Source organism: Conger conger, chromosome 16 (genome assembly GCF_963514075.1).
Source record: "Conger conger chromosome 16, fConCon1.1, whole genome shotgun sequence".
Classification (NCBI taxonomy): Eukaryota; Metazoa; Chordata; class Actinopteri; order Anguilliformes; family Congridae; genus Conger; species Conger conger.
In genome coordinates this window covers 19,457,678-19,477,410 of record NC_083775.1, presented here as the reverse complement: position 1 = coordinate 19,477,410, position 19,733 = coordinate 19,457,678, and the positions used below count along the sequence as shown (strand labels likewise).

General features: G+C 46.9%; 1 protein-coding gene across 3 annotated transcripts in view; it reads right to left on the bottom strand.

Annotated features, from left to right (window-relative positions):
• adgrl1a (adhesion G protein-coupled receptor L1a) overlaps positions 1 to 19,733 on the bottom strand; it is a 110,978-nt gene that overhangs the window by 13,480 nt on the left and 77,765 nt on the right. For 2 of the 3 annotated variants that reach the window (XM_061223101.1, XM_061223103.1), the window contains 13 exons: positions 14,271 to 14,478; positions 13,546 to 13,810; positions 12,562 to 12,889; positions 12,038 to 12,343; positions 6,722 to 6,825; positions 6,168 to 6,353; positions 5,821 to 5,859; positions 4,444 to 4,624; positions 4,006 to 4,128; positions 2,962 to 3,167; positions 2,540 to 2,713; positions 1,252 to 1,461; positions 546 to 766 (listed from right to left, as the gene is read on the bottom strand). In XM_061223101.1, coding sequence (XP_061079085.1) covers positions 546 to 766; positions 1,252 to 1,461; positions 2,540 to 2,713; positions 2,962 to 3,167; positions 4,006 to 4,128; positions 4,444 to 4,624; positions 5,821 to 5,859; positions 6,168 to 6,353; positions 6,722 to 6,825; positions 12,038 to 12,343; positions 12,562 to 12,889; positions 13,546 to 13,810; positions 14,271 to 14,478 — 2,551 coding nt within the window. The remainder of the gene's footprint in view (positions 1 to 545; positions 767 to 1,251; positions 1,462 to 2,539; positions 2,714 to 2,961; positions 3,168 to 4,005; positions 4,129 to 4,443; positions 4,625 to 5,820; positions 5,860 to 6,167; positions 6,354 to 6,721; positions 6,826 to 12,037; positions 12,344 to 12,561; positions 12,890 to 13,545; positions 13,811 to 14,270; positions 14,479 to 19,733) is intronic. The other variant, XM_061223102.1, reaches the window with a different exon arrangement.

Here is a 19,733-nt window from a genome sequence, read left to right as displayed (position 1 = left end):
GAATTATCACCATACCTCCTGACCTATAAAGCCCTAAATGGCTGAGGCCCCACCTACCTCAGTGACCTCATCACCATCCATGAACCCACAGCATCTACTGATGCTTTTAAACAGGCCTTAAAACCCTTTTTTCACCGGCAGGCCTTCCTTTAAATCATTTTTTTTTTTTTTTTGCCTGTTCACAATTCTTTTGCTTTTTTGTAAAGTGATCCGAGATCTTCCACTGCAAATGAGAAGCGCTACATAAATGGAATTTATTATTATTATTATTATTATTACCACCCCTCAGTATACATACATACAGATGCCAAAACACTTACATACACCAACCAACGCACAGCAAAGCCTACACACACACAGGCAGGCGCGCACACACACACACACACACTCACACACACTCACACACACACACGCACACACACGCACACACACGCACACACACGCACACACACACACACACACACACACACACACACACACACACACAGACACACACACACACACACGCACACACACACGCACACACACAGCTCTATTGCACTTACGCTTTCTTGGTGCCATAGCTGCGGTAGTCGATGGCGGCAGAAATCCCCACCACCAGTGCTGGGAAGCAGTATCCACACAGGTAGTAGTACTTCTTACGGGAATACTCGCTCTCAAACACCTCCACCAGCATCAGGTACAGCTGCACCCCCTCCAGACACATCCACGAGAAGGCTGCCAGGAAGAAGAAGTGAAGGAGGCCGGCAAATATCGGACACGCAATCTAGAGAGGGGAGAGGGGGAAGGAGGGAGAGAGTGAGAGTCATATTACTGGTATTACAGTAAGTTTATTCATGGAAATTAGCAAAGGATGAATTCCGCACAGACATAAGGAAGTAGTTCTTCACACAGGGAGTGGTCTCTGTGTAAGATAGCTTGCGAGGTCATGTTGTGATGGCAGAAACTCTGGTAGTTTTCAAGCCCAGGCTTGATATGGTGCTAGACACTATCTAGCTTTTAGATGAACTAAGGATTATGAACACTAGTGGTATGAAAAGGAGAGAAATGCTGGGCCGAATGGTCTTTTGTTGCAGTGATGTTATGTTATATAAGGCACACTGTGCTGGTTTGGTTGGAGTTATGCTCCACCTGATTGTGGCAGTTTGAGTTGAATTGTGCTGCACTCGTCTACGCTGATCCGGATGGTCATTCATCGCAGTGTCTCAGTGATCGTCTGCGCTGGCCTGGCCCGGTGGGCGGCGCACTCACGTGGTATTCCGTCTTGTCGATGCCGACGAGGAAGAGCAGCTCGGCGATGAAGAGGTTGATGCACAGGTTCTTGTGGATGGTGTTGCGGTCCGTTTGCAAGCCACGCAGGAAGCAGAAGGTGGAGATGCAGATGGCCAGGCACACCAGAGAGATAACGATCCCCACCCACGTGATCACAAACAGGATCAGCTCGTGCATACGACCAGGGTACTGAGAGGGAGGGAGAGAGAGAGGATTATTGACTGCTGTAGTTTGTGTGTGTGGGTTAGAGAGAATGTGTGTATGCTTGTGTGTCTGTGTGTATGGGTTAGAGAAAGAGTGTGTGTATGCTTGTGCGTCTGTGTGTGTATGGGTTAGAGAGAGAGTGTGTGTATGCTTCTGTGTCTGTGTGTATGTGTGGGTTAAAGAGGAGAGTGTGTGTGTGGTTAGAGTGAGAGTGTGTGGATTAGAGAGAGTGTGAGTGTGTGTGTGCTTGTGCGTCTGGGTTAGAGAGAGAGTGTGTGTATGCTTGTGCGTCTGTGTGTGTGTATGGGTTAGAGAGAGAGTGTGTGTATGCTTGTGCGTCCGTGTGTGTATGGGTTAGAGAGAGAGTGTGTGTATGCTTCTGTGTCTGTGTGTATGTGTGGGTTAAAGAGGAGAGTGTGTGTGTGGTTAGAGCGAGTGTGTGTGGATTAGAGAGAGTGTGAGTGTGTGTATGCCTGTGCGTCTGTGTGTGTGTGTATGGGTTAGAGAGAGAGTGTGTGTATGCGTGTGCATCTGTGTGTGTGTATGGGTTAGAGAGAGAGTGTGTGTATGCTTCTGTGTCTGTGTGTATGTGTGGGTTAAAGAGGAGAGTGTGTGTGTGGTTAGAGCGAGTGTGTGTGGATTAGAGAGAGTGTGAGTGTGTGTGTGCGCTTGTGCGTCTGTGTGTGTGTGTATGGGTTAGAGAGAGAGTGTGTGTATGCTTGTGCGTCTGTGTGTGTGTATGGGTTAGAGAGAGAGTGTGTGTGTATGCTTGTGCATCTGTGTGTGTGTATGCTTCTGTGTCTGTGTGTATGTGTGGGTTAAAAAGGAGAGTGTGTGTGTGGATTAGATAGAGTGTGAATGTGTGTATGCTTGTGCGTCTGTGTGTGTGTATGGGTTAGAGAGCGAGAGTGTGTGTATGCTTGTGCATCTGTGTGTGTATGGGTTAGAGAGCGAGTGTGTGTATGCTTGTGCGTCTGTGTGTGTGTATGGGTTAGAGAGAGTGTGTGTGTATGCTTCTGTGTGTGTCAGTAAAGGTGTGCCTGTGTGAGTGAGAGGTACACACTGCAGGCTCATGGTGGGCCATCAGCACAGCGAAGTTGGTGAGGTGACTACAGGAGCAGGTGGTGTGGGTGTGGTTGGTTTCCAGGAGACGGCAGCCCTGTGAAGACCACTGTCCCGTCATGGAGCGCTCGGAGTAGTTCCAGAAAGAACAGTTTGGGCTGAAGTGGTTCTCAAGCTGCAGGAGAGACACACAACCATTAGAGAATTATTGCACGCGTGCGTCAAATATGTCACTGTTTTGGATTCAAATACTTATGTTGCCTGGTTCAACTGAGCCAACCAGAAGGCGGGGTTTGCATTTTAGAGAGTATTCCATTGGTTCCAAGACATATAAAAGTTTTTGAAGACAAAACCGGTACATACCCAGGTCTGGTGTGCAGACGTGTATATGTATGTGTGTGTGTGTGCGTCTATGTGCCATACCTGCAAATGTCTCAGAGTGAAGACCACAGGCTCGGTCAGAAACACACGGCTGGACTCCTTGTTGATGGAGGCGGCGATGACGTGCGAGTTGACGGCAAGGCCGCGGCCCCCCAAGCCTGGCTCCACCTCCATTTTGATGGTGGCATTCTCTGTGGACAGGAAGGAGCCAAGGTTCTTGTAGAGGACAAAGACCACCTTAACTTGACCTGCGGGGAGAGAAAGAGCAAGACAGAGAGACGACATTGGTGTTTGTCTTCCGAACAAAACATTTTCTGTTATTTAAATTATCATTAACCCAAGTTAATCACATACTTTTGAAAAGAAATTGGGGGAAAAAAAGACAAACGAATGAAAGACTAGAAGAAATTAAAAGATTAAGCAAGGTAAATTATACTTCTCTCATCTTTCAATTAAAAGATAAATGAAATTAAAATATTAAACAAAACACACTATTTATATCATTCACATCCCAGGCTTTTTATCACTGTCCGCCAATAAAAAGGCTTCTTTTACGCACCATGCTTCCTGAAAAGAGCTCATATCACTGACAAGATTCATTGTGTCAAATGTTTTAGAAGTAGAAGTAGAGGGTGAGAGAGGACAAATGAGGAGATTCAGCTCTGAGAGGGAGGGGGGTATGTCACGTGCATACTCACAAAATCCCTATGAATATTTTGCTGGCATTTGTTTAGAGAGAGCCCTTATCTCTGTTTGACTGGAGAAGGGTAGAGCAGGCTGAAAGCAGGAGAGGTACGACGAGCGAGGGATGGGGAAAGGAGGCGAGGGAGATGAGAGGAGACGATAAGAAGGTGGCGAGACGGAAGCGAGGGACCGGAGCAACGGAGGGAGAGGCGAGAGGCGGATGTTATTGCTTTGTTGGCCGCGAGACTGATGGAAAGGCAGAGCTCGTTTGGAGATGGGAATCTCACGGCATCTCCATGAGAGCAGCGCCAATTAAAGCGCGCCCGCTATCTACGGTTCACAGAAACAATTAAACCCGCCGATCGGACCGGATCGGACCGGGCCCCAGCCGCGCGCACTGACCGTTGCGGCTGTACTGCTTGACCGTGGAGGCAGAGAGCTGGATGGTGCTGTCGCTGGAGTAGGACTGGGGGAAGGACAGGTCCTGGAGGTCCATCTCTGTGTTCAACACATACACCTCCAGATCTGGCACGCAGACACACACATACACGTATACGCACACGCGCACGCACATACACATACGCACGCACGCACGCACGCACGCACGCACGCACACACGCACACACACAAGCGGGGATAGAGAGGAGAATTAGTATGCACTGAAAAAGCCCATATTGGTACACATTTACAAATCATAATCCTCCATGTGTCCTGCACACATGCACGCACACACTAACAAAAATGTACACGTACACGTACACACACACACACACACACACACACACACACACACACACACACACACAGCGCACACACACTGGGTTTCCTGCTCGGCCTCACCGATGTTGTCGGCTCGGTCGGTGAAGCGGTTGTCGTACAGGTTGTTGGCCAGCAGGAAGGCTCCCTTTTCCATCACATCCAGCAGCATGGTGGCCGTGTGGGCCTGCTCTGTGCCATTCATGTCCTGCCAGGACTCCAGAGCCTCCGGCCGCAGGAGATTATCTACTGTCAGCACCACCGCCTGGAACACACAGCACAGTCATCACTCATACCCTAAACACACATCACTCACACCCTAAACACACCTCACTCACACCATAAACACACATCACTCACACCACAAACACACATCACTCACACCCTAAACACACATTACTCACCCTAAACACACATCACTCATACCCTAAACACACATCACTCACACCATAAACACACACCACTCACACCACAAACACACATCACTCACACCCTAAACACACATCACTCACACCCTAAACACACATCACTCACACCCTAAACACACATCACTCACACCACAAACACACCTCACTCACACCATAAACACTCCTCACTCACACCACAAACACACATCACTCACACCCTAAACACACATTACTCACCCTAAACACACATCACTCATACCCTAAACACACATCACTCATACCCTAAACACACATCACTCACACCACAAACACACATCACTCACACCCTAAACACACATCACTCACACCACAAACACACATCACTCACACCCTAAACACACCTCACTCACACCATAAACACACATCACTCACACCATAAATATACACCTTACACACACATCACTCACACCATAAAGACACCTCACTCACACCATAAAAACACATCACTCACACCCTAAACACACATCTCTCACACACAGCACCCACATATATGCACACACACACACGCATGCACACACGCACACACGCACACACACAAACACACACACACACACAAAGCCTATAGCCTGTGGCTCAGGTGCCTGACTGGTGTGTGGGTTAGAGAGTGTGAGTGTGTGTCAGGTGCCTGACTGATCCAGAGGAGACAGGCTGATGCTGAGTCTAATCAACTGTAAGTCAGTTGGGTAAAAGCATCAGCGAAGATAGCAGTAACACACACACCTCACAGGCACAGACTAAAACCTGTGTCAGGACATGCATGTGTCTTACAATGACAATTTGAACTCTGTGTGCACATGCGTGTGTAGGAGAGACAATTCATTATTAATACATTATTCAGATAATTATGCAGAGATTTACACACACTATTTGAAGTGAAACCCTTACAGCGTTAGTAGTACTGCCATCCTGGTTACACACACATCCCTCCCCTGTGTATCTCTGCCTCTGGGCAGTCACGGAGAGAGGCTGAATGTGAATGTGAGTGTGAGCTGCATGCTGAGGGCAAGTCAGTTACCTGGATGTAAGACCGGCAGGTGCGCTCCCTCTTCTGTAGCTAAAAAAATAGGACATAGTTATAATCCCATATTATTGCAGGATTCCTGTGTGTTTGTGAGAGAGAATGTGGGTGTGTGTATGTGTGTGTGCATGTGAGTGCGTGTGGGTGAGTGTGTGGGTGTCTGTGTAGGCATGTGTGGGTGCATGCCTGTGTGTGTGCATGAGAGTGCGTGTGGGTGAGTGTGTGGGTGTCTGTGTAGGAATGTGTGGATGCGTTCCTGTGTGAGATGGTGTGTGTGTGTGTGTGTGTGTGTGTGTGTGTGTGTGTGTATGGGAGAGAGAGAGAGCATATCAGTGGTGCTGCACCTTGTTGTAGTTGCGGGCGGCGGACTCCTTGTTGCCGGGACGCAGGGCCTGCAGTTGAGCGTCCAGGATGTCCAGCAGCTGCTCCATGAGGCGCACTGACGAGCTGACATCACCGGCGTGGATCCGCCCCCGCGTGTGGTTCACCAGCTCACCCGCGATGTTCGCCGCATTCTCCCCACTCTTAATCTGCAGAGAGAGAGAGAGAGAGAGAGAGACAGGGAAGAGAGTGAGAGAGAGAGAGGGATAGAGGGAGAGAGAGAGTGAGAGAGAGAGAGAGAGATGAGGAAGAGAGAGAGAGAGAGAGAGAGAGAGGGAAAGAGGGAGAGAGGGAGAGAGAGTGAGTGAGAGAGTGAGAGATCGAGAGAGAGAGAGATAGAGAGAGGGAGAAACAGAGGGGAGGAGAGAGAGACAGAGGGGAGGACAGAGAGAGAGAAGACAGGAGAATGAGAGGGTGAGTGACAGAGGAAGGAGGTTAAATGGGGGCGTTAACGTTGGTTCAGAGGTCAAATAGATGGCATTGAGAGAGGTGTGAGAGGTGAGAGGCCATTTTGTACCTTCTGTGCCACCTGGTTGACCCAGGGGGAGGTGCAGTTGCTGAGGTCAGGCCCTCGAGGATTCCACATGACAGGGCTGGGGAGGCACTGGAAGGAGGCGATGCCTAACCAGGGAGAAAAACACAAAGACTTCACTTCCAAAAACTATTTCATGGAAAAAACCCCCCCCAAAAAACAGCGTGCCAGGGGAGAAACAAAAAGGGAAAACGTGTAGTTTACCGCAAATTAAATCTCAAGGACAAAACAACTCCCCAAAAACACACAAACCACAAGTTTACAGAGCTATCATGACGCCGTTTATTTAAACACTGCTTGGTAGACTCCCTTCCTCCTCTACGTCAACACGGCCCAGTCAGGTGAACCCTGGCCATTACATCTTCCATGTGCCGGTCACAGCTTTCAGACTCCTCTAGAATGAAAGATCAGTACAGTCTGTTCCCGCATGGCCATACTGAGCCTTTTCAATGGGTGGGTATCTCTGTACCAGACATGACATTCATCAGCATTCATCAGATGTTTTTTCTTTGCTACACTTTGTACCAAAAACATTCAGAGAAAATTACACGTCTAGCTTCACCACCCAGTTGTTTAAAAGCTCTAACACGGGACGTAACCTTGGAAACTTATTAAAGTGGTGCGAAATGCCCTTGCCCATATGACAGACGGAGCACTTCCTTTTTAAATCAGGAATGAATTTGGCAGCTACGCTGTGATGCCATGGAACACCCTCCACTGGAGGTCACCATGCTTTGGGAAGGGGGCTGTTGTATAAGTACTCAGTCACATGGATTTTACATAGAGCAGGTACAGCATCTGCTTTTTCCACCAACGACTCTGAATCGCTTCAAAGTTCTGCCCAAATGGAGGGAGGAAAGAGGAGGGATAGAGAAAGAGCAGAATACATTGTGAGTGAAGTACACAGGAAAGGTTGAATAAGGACAATGAACAAAGGAATATGAGAGAAGAGAAAGGAGTAGAATGAGAGGATGGAATGAGGGAGAAAGGTGTAGATAGTGCAGGATATTGGGGTGGGGGTAGGGTTAGAGGGGGGGTGGGATATGGTAGAGAACATGGTCAGCAAATGCAGGTTGCAGGCAAGTTGTAATAAAGGCAGACAGCACACACAATCAGAGAATGGAAATGCAACAAGATCCACCGCCGTCTTGGTCTCACCAAGCGTTATTTATTGAAGGGAGTTCAGTCAGAGGACAACAGATTTGCCGTCTAAATCAGGACGAACTGAGACAGAAACATCAGAAAGCAAGCAGGAACAAAGAGGGGGAGTTAGAGAGAGAGAGTGCTAATGAATCTGAATGAAGACAAGCCAAAACGCACCGTATCAACCCACAAAGCCAGGAGTAAATCTGCCCATACATTTCAATGACAAACCAAACCACAAAATTACACTTAAAAATCCAATTGCAAAACAATCAAAATAATACATTTTGAGAAAAATTGACTGCAAAACCATACAGAATTGTCTGAAATAATCCAACCAGAGACACAATGAACCTGATAAACACGATTTACGGATAAGTTACTGTGATACACTCAAATCGTACAAACACAGACACTGGTAATAAAAGATGGCCACGACGCACAGAGCATAACCGAATTAGAGAATCAATAAACCAAAATAATCAATAACCTGCAATATATTAAATTAAGCTGAAAAAACATATGTACAAATACTATACTTAAAAATCCAAATTAAATTTGTGAAACACAACTTTTTCAATTCTATGTTAAGAACAACCAGAATGCCCCTAGCAACCTTATTACTCCGGAGAGGCTGCAAGGCAGAATCAATGTTCTTGAATCAGGTAAAGCCAGTTAGTAAGACAGCTCCCGTGCCAAGGTAATTACACACAGCAGCTCTGAGCACTGGACTCAAACTGTTCAGCCCTGCCCTCAGATCTGCATATTTTTCCTGAGACCTCATACAATCAGGATTGTGGTCAATTGCACTATTTCAATTCAAATTCAATTCCCTCTCCCTTTTAAAATTCCCAAAATTCAATCCCATTCTCAGAGCAGTTCTCTAAATTCAGTTATAGTTGAATTCTTCTCAAGTCCAGTTTTGTGCAAGTTTTTCTGAACAGACTACTAATCCCATACATACCCCAAAATAATTTATCCAGATTCAATTCAATTCCCCTCATTTCCATCAATGTGTTTCCCATGAGTCCCCTTTAAGATATTTCTAAATTGTCACAATCATTTTAACTATATGATAATATAACATTACTTTTGGAATCAATTACAATTCAAATGCTGTTTGGTATTATCAATAAAGCTTTAAATAAAATAAATAATATATATATATATATATTTAGCAGACTGAAATTGTACACATAAAGCACAAGATTGAAATAAGTCACTTTTATCCACCTTTTAAAAAAACAACACATTTGAATTCAATTCTACCGATTCAAAAATGTCTCAATTCCAATTAAGTTTCAATTACATGTATTTACAATTTTACAATTCCAATTCAACCTCAATAATAAGATTTGAATTTGAATGATAATTTAATTATTATTATTAAATAGTAACAGTTACAATTTCTATTGGATCTATGTATGTGTGTGTGTGTGCAGCTCTCTGACCACTATATAATTGGAGACAAGATTTATGTCAACGCAACTGTGAGTCAACTGTAATTTCACAAAGGTTTTACAAAGTATTAAAACAGTAAGGCCTTTCTAACTGGAAAAAAAAACGTGTAACAGGTAAACATCCTGTATAACTGGCTTTCTCCCAAACCACACTTAATCTGACCATTACTCCCTATGCACTGTAACAAACAAACATGTCCACCAATCTCTTAAAGGAAGAATATTTACTTACTTTATAGATTTTAAAAAGCTTTTAATTCAATTTGGCATGAAGGACTATTTCTCAAACTTCTTCAAAGTAGCGTAGGGGGGGAAGTATACGACATTATAAAATCAATGTACTCAGAAAATAAATGTGGTGTGAAAATTGGAAATAAAAGAACTGAGTTCTTCTCTCAAGGGCACGGAGTGAGACAGGGATAAATGAACTGGCCAAAATGTTGGAACAGTCGGCAGATTCTGAACTCACTCTGCAGTCAGTGAAGTCATACTAAATTCAATGAGGCAGTACTGAATTCAAATTCGTGATGACCTGGTCTTTCAATTTCTCCACAGAAAGGGGGATTCAGCAGAACTGCTAGTGTAGTATAGTCAGACATGGGCCATGACAGAAAACATGACTAAAGCCAGAATATTAATATTGCAGACAAACCCAGGTCTCAGGTAAATATATAGCACTTAAGTCTTGCTAACGAAACCAATCATTCCCGAATCCGCTTTTCAGTGCCTCAGGGAAGATTAACCTAGAACTTAATGCATTAACGAACATGACAGTCTTCAAAATCTGGCTCTAAAGCTCACAGAGCTGAGGAACCCTGGCTTCAGTCAGTCTGAGGACAACACTGCAGCAGCACCTCCAATCTGGGGAAACTAAACGACTTCAGAAATGCCCATCTTATCTGGAGTGTTGTGAATCACTAACACAGAAGCAAAAAGGAATGCAGAAAACACACACTGGCAGATCGCTGGGATCAAAAGACATAAAACCAAAACATATCCTGACCAAATGCCGCCTCGGTGATCATAGCCTAGCAGTTGAAAAGCACAAGAAAAAAAAAAATGTGGCTAGCCTGGGGGAACAGACTCAGATACTGCTGTGAAAACAGACGAGACTGTTTTCTAATACACAGTACTGAAAGCTCTCAGGTTAGGGGAATACTCTCTAAAGGCATGACCTGTCTCCCAGGACAATGGGACTGATGCAGAAATAATGCAGGTTAGTGCAGGACGCAGGGCTACACTACCAGCCTGATATTTAGCCACATGTACATTACATTACATTACATTATTGGCATTTGGCAGACGCTCTTATCCACAGCGACATACAGTTGATTAGACTAAGCAGGAGACAATCCTCTCCTGGAGCAATGCAGGGTTAAGGGCCTTGCTCAAGGGCCCAACGGCTGTGCGGATTTTATTGTGGCTACAACGGGATTAGAACCATCGACCTTGCGTGTCCCAGTCATTAACCACTACGCTACAGGCCGCCCTGTATGTACTGTATTTCCACCTGCAAAATTAAATTATCATGGCTACTCTTGGTATCTTTTGTCTCTTTTTAATAATAATTTTCTTTCTCTGAAATATAATAATTGGTTATTTTCTGTTCATATATATATATATATATAAATATATATATATATATATATATATATATATATATATATATATATATACACACACTCACTGAGTACTTTATTTGGTATTTATTAGTAATTCTTTTGACTTTTTGACTTCTGCTGCTGTAGCCTATCCACTGAGAGGTTTGACACATTGTGTGTTCAGAGATGCTCTTCTGCGCACCACTGTTGTAATGTGTGCTTATTTGCGTTACTGTTACCTTCAGCTTTGACCTGTCTGGCCCTTCTCCTCTCGTTAACAACTTGTTTCTGACTGCAGAACTGCTACTCACTGGACGTTTTTTGTTTTTCGCATCATTCTCTGCAAACTCTAGGGACTGCTGTCTGTGAAAATCCCAGGAGATCAGCAGTTTCTGAGATACTCAACCACCCTGTCTGGCATCAAGAATCATTCCACAGTCAAAGTCACTTAGATCTCATTTCTTCCCCATTCTGACATTTGGTCTGAATACAATTAAACCGCTTGACCACGTCTGCACGATTTGCTGATTAAATATTTGCATTAACAAGCTGGTATAGAGGCCTACCTAATAAAGCGCTTACTGAGTGTAAATTACATATATACATGTGATTATGTTCTCAACGATACTGTCGTCATGTCTGCTGAAAACATTTTATACTGGTTATAACTGCCTGGCTAACCCTACTTTAGCTTCTGCCAATGAGGGAGAGAGAGAGAAATAAAGACAGAGCAGACTCTGCCAGCAGACACCAATTAAAACAGCTCTGGCCTTGTCTCAGAGAAGCACTCAATAGAAGAAAATGAATAGACGGAGGGTGATACTGAGGGGGAGGGAGAGAGAGTGAGAGAGATAGAGAGAGAGGGGGAGAGAGAGGCTTCGTAAGACAGGATGGAGGGAAGAGAGTCCCTGGGGGAGGAGAGAGTTGTGAAAGCATGGTAATTATGCTGGGGTGTATTTGCACATTGGTTGGGTGTTCTCACTTAAAACCCGTAATCACTTTCTATTCGTCAGTCTGTATCATACTTTCATTCGGTTACATACCTTCTGTTACTCTCTCAGTCAGTCACTCACTCACACAGTCACTCAGTCACTTACCCAGAGAGCCTTTGGGGCAGGGTCGGTCCACAGTCTCGCCCCGCTGGGTAGGGGGCCACTGGACCCCTCGAGCCACCCTGCTCTCACACATGTGCTGCTCAGGGCCCTGCGGCGGGCGGGGCGGCCGGCGGGTGACCGGGACTGTGGCGGTGATGGGGCGCAGGTCCGGGCCCTTGTTGATGGCCCCAATCGGGTGAGAAGTGGGGGGCAGTGGGCGAGGCGTGGAGGGGCTGGAGCTCCGGGGAAGAGTGGGGGTGAAAATCCGGACAGGCGTGGTGCTGGTCATCTGCGTCGTAGTGAGAGGCTCTGAAAAGGAAAGAGAGAGGGAGAGGGTGAACACAGCTGAGTGGCGCTCTCTCTCTCTCTCTCTCTCTCTCTCTCAGACACACAAACAAATGCATAACCATAAACATAAACATATAGTCATACACTCTGACATGCGTACAATCAAACACCGGTTTACACACAAAGCACATCCAAGTATATATGTATCTATATATATATATATATACACACACACACACCTGTTGTGGGGTCCGGGGGTCCAAACTCCAGTGGGTAGCGCAGCACGTTGTAGTTATTCCAGACGTAGAGCTGGTTGTCTCTGGGGTTGTAGTCGATGGAGGAGACATACTGGTAGGGGTTGGGAAAGGCGATGTGGACGGGCTCTTCGCGGTTGCGGTTGGTGTTGTAGGCGTACAGCACCAGGTCCCCCCCGGCCTCGCTGTCATCATCCTGGTACACAGAGCGCACCGCATACAGCACCCCGCAAGCCATGAAGGCGTTGGACGCTAGCCGCTTATCGAAGGTGGTTTCCCAAGTTCCCTCGAAGCGCAGGGTGTACGGGTTCACCTGGGGGCAAAGTTAATGCTTATTGCACACACACAAACACACATATACACAAAACAAATAAACAGAAAATAGACACAACAAGCACAAAAAGAGACACAACACACACAAAAAGAGACACAACACACACAAAAAGAGACACAACACGCACAAAAAGAGACACAACAAAAGTACAGAAACAGACACAAGACAAACAAAAACTACAAAAGGAAGAGTCAAGTCCCCTCCATCATGGCCAATCATGGTCCCTCAATCTGCTGGTCTCTCACCTTTCTACCTGCTACTCTCTCTAAATATAGGACTCCTCTCTCTGCCTTCTCTTCTTGCCTCTCCCTGCTGGTCTCTCCCTCTCTCCATCTGCTGGTATCCTCTCCTCTCTGCTGGTATCACCCTCTCTCCATCTGCTGGTATCCTCTCCTCTGCTGGGTTTCCGCTTTCCTTTCCCCACCTCTCTCTGCTGATATTTTCTTCTCTCTATCTTATGGCTTCTCTCTCAATCTGCTGGTCTCTCCTTCCATGTCTCTCTCTCTCCTCCTCTTCTTTGCACTCTCATTGCTGATGCTATCTCAGGGTCACTCCCCCTGTCTATCTCAGGGTCACTCCCCCTGTCTATCTCAGGGTCACTCCCCTCTGGTCTCCGTCCGCACCCCGCCCCTCACCTGGCTGACCACCAGCCTGCCGTTGTTGGACTCAGTGGCGTAGATGACCCACAGCCCGTTCTCGTCCACAGCCAGGTCGATGTCGGACTTGCCGCCCCAGCGGTAGGGCGAGGTGTCGTGGTAGTTGGCGTTGGCGATGATGGCCTCCCCGCTCTTGATGCGCGTGCGCAGGTCGTACTTGACGATGTTGCGCGTGCGCTCCTTGTTGTAGAACACGGCGCCGTCGTACACCACAAACCCCGTGCCGTCCACCCGGTTTGGCAACCTGCGTCAGAGTGGGGGAGGAGAGGTGATCACATGACCCCGGAACACCGCCCAGTGTGATCTCATTATCATAGTCTCACCAATCACAAACCGATTACATTACATTACACTTATTAAGCAGACACTTTTATCCAAAGTGACATACAATAGCTGCATACTACAGTCAGTAGTAACAACTACAGAAGTCGGACAAGGTACAATTAGCATATAGCTTGGACATCAGTTGTCTACAGCCATGAATATCTAGTTCACACGGTAATGATGACCATGATCTAGTCAGTCCAGCACTAAGCATCAACCCCCCTAAAGCTAAAATGGATAACATACACATCCACCCACACAACACAAGCGCACAGCACAACACAACCTACACATACACCCAACACATCAGGCAGAAGAGTAAAACACAGGGTGGGGTGGAGTGGAGGTGAAGGCCTTCATGACCAGTAGGGGGCGCTCACTTGTATGTGGTGGTGGCGCGGTTCTGGCGGAACTCCTCCCAGGAGGCGTACTCATACAGCATGTCCGTGCGGTAGGGGGTCCAGGGCATGACATACAGCCTATCGCCCGACTGCAGAGGGTCCTTACACCACGCCCCCGACTGGTGCTCCGCCTCCTGCACTGAACTGGCCGCCTGGACCCGCAGGAGAGTCCCGGGACAGACAAAGACTGAGAGAGGGAGAGAGAGAGCGAGGGGGAGAGGGGGAGAGAGGGAGAAAGAGGGGGAGAGAGAGACGGAGAGAGGGAGAGATAGAGAGAGAGGGAGAGGGAGAGAGAGAGAGGGAGAGGGAGAGAGAGAGCGAGGTGGAGAGAGGGAGAGAGGGAGAGGGAGAGAGAGAGAGAGAGGGAGAGGGGGCGAGAGGGGTTGAGAGAACAAAGAGATAGGAAAAGATGGAGGGAGGGCAAAAGAAGGAGGGTGAGAGATGGGGTGAGATGTGGGAGGCACAGAAGGAGGACAGAGAAGGAGGGGAGAACGGGAACAGAGAAATGGAGGGGATGAAGAAAGCAACAGGCAAAATAAGGAGATGAAAAGGAGTGAAAAAGGGAGGGTGTTAAGAAAATTAGAAGAGGGACATAGAAGAATCATGAAGACGGGGTGTGGGGGGGGGGGAGAGGGAAGGGGTGGAGATCAAAGGAAAAAAAGAGATAGAGAGGGAAGGAGAGAGAGACTGGTATGAGATGAATCATTACATTGATAGTCAAAATGACTCAAACACTTATAATTTGGTTTATTAGCCGTTTAGGTGCAATAGAGCTGCTGTTGCCCAAACTCTATCTCTAGGAATCATGCTCAAAATTGGCATGACTCCTTTTGTCATCGATATTTAAGCTTTTCTCTGTTCATGCATTACAGATACTCTGGGGTTTAAGAACATACAAACAAGCACTCCCACACACACAAACACACCCGCATTCACATACACACGTGTGCAAACGCACACACAAACACACATGCACACTCAATCACACACTCGTAAACATATACACACACATGCACACACAATCACACACTCGCAAACATATACAACACATGCGCGCACAAACACGCACTCATCAACATATACAAACACACACAAACACACGCATGTGGATACACACAAACATACACACACAAACACACTCGCGTGTGGATACACACAAACATGCACACACAAACACACATTCATACACAAATACAAAAACACACACACACAATCACACTTGTGGACACAAACATAAACACACATACACATGCACACACACACATAAATATGCAGACACAGAAACACACACACACAAACATACAAACACACATGCTTTTCACAACATGCACACACAAGCATGCAAATACACATAAACCGCAGTTAGATGCATTCAGATATACGCAAACAGTCACAAGCAGTCATTCTCTCTCGCAAACATCCATACATGTACGCAAACAAACAAACACACACACACACACACACACACACACACAGGCAGCAGTAAAGTACAGAGGGGTTATAATGAGTCCGTATTCCCAGGGAGGGAATGTCATGGCAGTTGGCTAGCAGGGGAGGTGGGGCAGGGTGGTGGAAATCTGGTTGCTATGGAAATAAGTGACATCATCATCGCAGTGACATAACAGGAAACCTCTAAAGTGTGTGTAGGCAGCAGCAATGGGTCCCAGGTGCATGTGTGTGTGTGTGTGTGTGTGGGCATAAAAATAAAGGAGGAAGCTGGTGGGGGAGGGGTGGAGGCACAGCTGTGGGGGGGGAAGCAGGTGTGTGTGTGTGAGACAGAAGCAGGTGTGTGTGGGGGGGGGGCAGGATGACAGGTGTGTCGGTCTGTGATTAAGGGGGGTAGGTGTGAAATGTGCAGGGGAAGCAAGTATGTGTGAGTCAGGTGTCTGTGTGGGCGGGGTGATAGTGTGTGTGTGTGTGTGTGTGGGGGGGGGGGGGGGGCATATTTTGGCGAGTGGCTAGCATCAGAAAAACACACAGGTGGGAGGAGCTTCATAAACACTCCTTTTCAGAAACAAACTGCTTTGTGGAGGCCTGGGCTAAATTGTTAGGGAGTTAGGCTAGTTTAGGTTGAGCTGGTCTATGCTGAGTTAGACAGGCTAAGGTAGAGTTGTTCTAGGCTGAGTGAGGCTGGCTTAGGTAGAACTAGTCTAGGCTGAGTTAGGCTGCTTTAGGTAGAGCTGGTCCGGGCTAAAATAGGTTTGTTTAAGAAGAGCTGGTCTAGGCTATGATAGGTTGGTTTAGGTAGAGCGGGGCTAGCCTGAGATAGTTTGGTTTAGGTAGAGCTGCTCTAGGCTGAGTTAGATCGGTTTAGGTAGAGCTGGGTTGCACTGAGATAGGTAGGTTTAGGTAAAGCTGTGCTAGGCTAGGTTTCCTGGTTCAGGTAGGGATGGGCTTGGCTGAGTTAGGTTGATTTAGGTAGAGCTATAGCTATAATTATAGTTCTTGATGTGGGCTGGCCTTGCAGAGTTAGACTGATGGGATGGGATGTGTTTAATTAGACTGGCTCAGGTAGAGCTGGGCTAGGCGGACTTAGACTGGTTTTAGGTAGGGCTAGTCTATGCTGAGTTAAACTGGCTTAGGTAGAGCTGGTCTAGGCTGAGATAGGTTGGTTTAGGTAGAGCTGGGCTGGGTAGACTGGTTTAAGTAGAGCTGGGCTAGACAGAGTTAGACTGGCTTAGAGCTGGGCTAGGCTGAAATAGGTTGGTTTAGGTAGAGCTGGGCTGGGTAGACTGGTTTAAGTAGAGCTGGGCTAGGCTAAACCAGGAAGGGTTGCGCTAGAACTACAGTTAAAGTCAGTTAAAGTTCTTAGTGTGGATGGGCCTTGCTAAGGTAGACTGGTTGATTGGTAGAGCTGGGATGTGTTGAATTAGACTGGCTCAGATAGAGCTGGTCTAGGCTGAGCTATGTTGTTTTAGGTAGAGCTAGGCTGGGCTAAGACGGCTTGGTTTAGGAAGAGCTGGTCTAGGCAGAGTGAAGCTGGCTTAGGTAGAGCTGGTCTAGGCTGAGATATGTTGTTTTAGGTAGAGCTAGGCTGGGCTAAGATGGCTTGGTTTTGGAAGAGCTGGTCTAGGCTGAGTTGGGCTGGTTTAGATAGAGCTGGTCTAGGCTGAAATAGGTTGTTTTCAGAAGAGCTCAGTTAGGCTGCTTTAAGTGGAGCTGATCAAGATGGGGTTTGACTGTTTAGGCAGGGCTAGCCTAGGCTGTGATAGGTTGGTCTAGGTACAGCTGGTCTGGGGTGAGATAGGTTGGTTCAAGTAGAGCTGGTCAAGGCTGAGATAGGTTAGTTTAAGTAAAGCTGGGCTAGGCTGATGGTTTAGGAAGAGCTAGTCTAGTCTTACATAGTTTGGCTTAGAAAGAGATGATCTAGGCTGAGATAGGTTGGTTTAGATAGAGTCTGGCTAGGCTGAGTTTGACCGGTTTAGGTAGAGCTGGTCTAGGACGAAATAGGTTGGTTTAAGAAGAGCTTGGCTGGAAGACTGGTTTAACTCGATCTGGGCTAGGCTGTGATAGGTTGTTTTAGGTAGAACGAGGCTTTGCTGAGATAGGTTGGTTAGGAAGAGCTGGTCTAGTCTGAGATAGGTTGGTTTAGACAGAGTTGGGTTAGGCTGAGTTTGACCTGTTTAGATAGAACTGGTCTAGGCTGAAATAGGTTGGTTTAGAAAGAGCTGGTCTAGTCTGAGCTAGGTTGGCTTAGAAAGAGCTGGTCTAGTCTGAGATAGGTTGGCTTAGAAAGAGCTGGTCTAGTCTGAGATAGGTTGGTTAAAGAAGAGCTGGTCTAGTCTGAGATAGGTTGGTTAAAGAAGAGCCGGTCTAGTCTGAGATAGGTTGGTCTAGGTAGAGCTGGGCTAGTCTGAAATAGGTTGGTTTAGCTAGAGCTAGCGTAGTGGCCTGTAGCGTAGTGGTTAAGGTAAATGACTGGGACACGCAAGGTCAGTGGTTCTAATCCCGGTCTAGCCACAATAAGATCCGCACAGCCGTTGGGCCCTTGAGCAAGGCCCTTAACCCTGCATTGCTCCAGGGGAGGATTGTCTCCTGCTTAGTCTAATCAACTGTACGTCGCTCTGGATAAGAGCGTCTGCCAAATGCCAATAATGTAATGTAATGTAAAAGCTAGGCTTGGCTGAATTAGGTTGGTTTAGGAAGAGCAGGTTTAGGCTGAGTGAGGCTGGCTTGGGAACAGCTGGTCTAGGCTGAGTTAGCCTGCTTTAGGCAGAGCTGGTCTTGGCTGAAATAGGTGGGTTTAAGAAGAGCTGGGTTAGGCTGTGATAGGTTGGTCTAGGTAGAGGTGGTCTAGGGTGAGATAGGTTGTTTTAGGTAGAGCTGAGATAGGTTGGTTGGGATAGAGCTGGACTGGGGTGAGATAGGTTGGCTTAGGAAGAGCTGATCTAGTCTGAGAAAGGTTGGTTTAACTAGAGCTGGTCTTGTCTGAGATAGGTCATTCTAGTTGAGCTAGGCTCAATTGAGACCGTTTGCTTCAGGTTGAGCTGGGCTAGTCTGAAATAGACTGGTTTAGGTAGAGCAGGTTTAGGCTGAGCGAGGCTGGCTTAGGTACACCTGGTCTGGGCTGAGTTAGACTCCTTTAGGCAGAGCTGGTCTTGGCTGAAATAGGTGGGTTTAAGAAGAGCTGATGTAGGCTGAGATAGGTTGGTTTAGATAGAGTTTGCTAGTCTGAGTGAGACTGGTTTAGGTAGAGCAGGTCTAGGCTTAGAGAGGCTGGCTCAGGTAGAGCTGGTTCAGGCAAAAATAAATTGGTTTAAGGAGACCTAGTCTAGGCTGTGATAGGTTGGTTTAGATAGAGCTGGTCTAGGCTGAGATAGGTTGGTTTAAGTAGAGCTGGTCTAGGCTAAGATAGGTTGTTCTAGGTTTAGCAAGGCTCAACTGAGATCATTTGCTTTAGGTAGAGCTGGGCTAGTCTGAAATAGGTTGGTTTAGCTAGAGCTGGGCTAGGCTGACTTAGGTTGGTTTAGGTAGAGCAGGTTTAGGCTGAGTGAGGCTGGCTTAGGTACAGCTGGTCTAGGCTGAGATAGACTCATTTAGGCAGAGCTGGTCTTGACTGAAATAGGTGAAATAGGTGGGTTCAAGAAGAGCTGATCTAGGCTGACATAGATTGGTTTAGATAGAGTTGGGCTAGGCTTAGAGAGGCTGGCTTAGGTAGAGCTGGTTTAGGCTGAAATAAGTTGGTTTAAGAAGACCTGGTCTAGGCTGTGATAAGTAGGTCTAGCTAGAGCTAGGGTGAGATGGGTTGGTTTAGGTAGAGATGTGCTAGGCTGAGTGAGGCTGGCTTAGGTAGAGCCGATCTAGACTGAGTTTACTGTTTAGGTAGAGCTGATCTAGGGTGAGAAAGGTTGGTTTCGGTAGAGCTGGTCTAGGCTGAGATAGGCTGGTTTAAGTAGAGCTGGTCTAGGCTGAGATAGGCTGGTTTAGGCAGCGCTTGGCTGA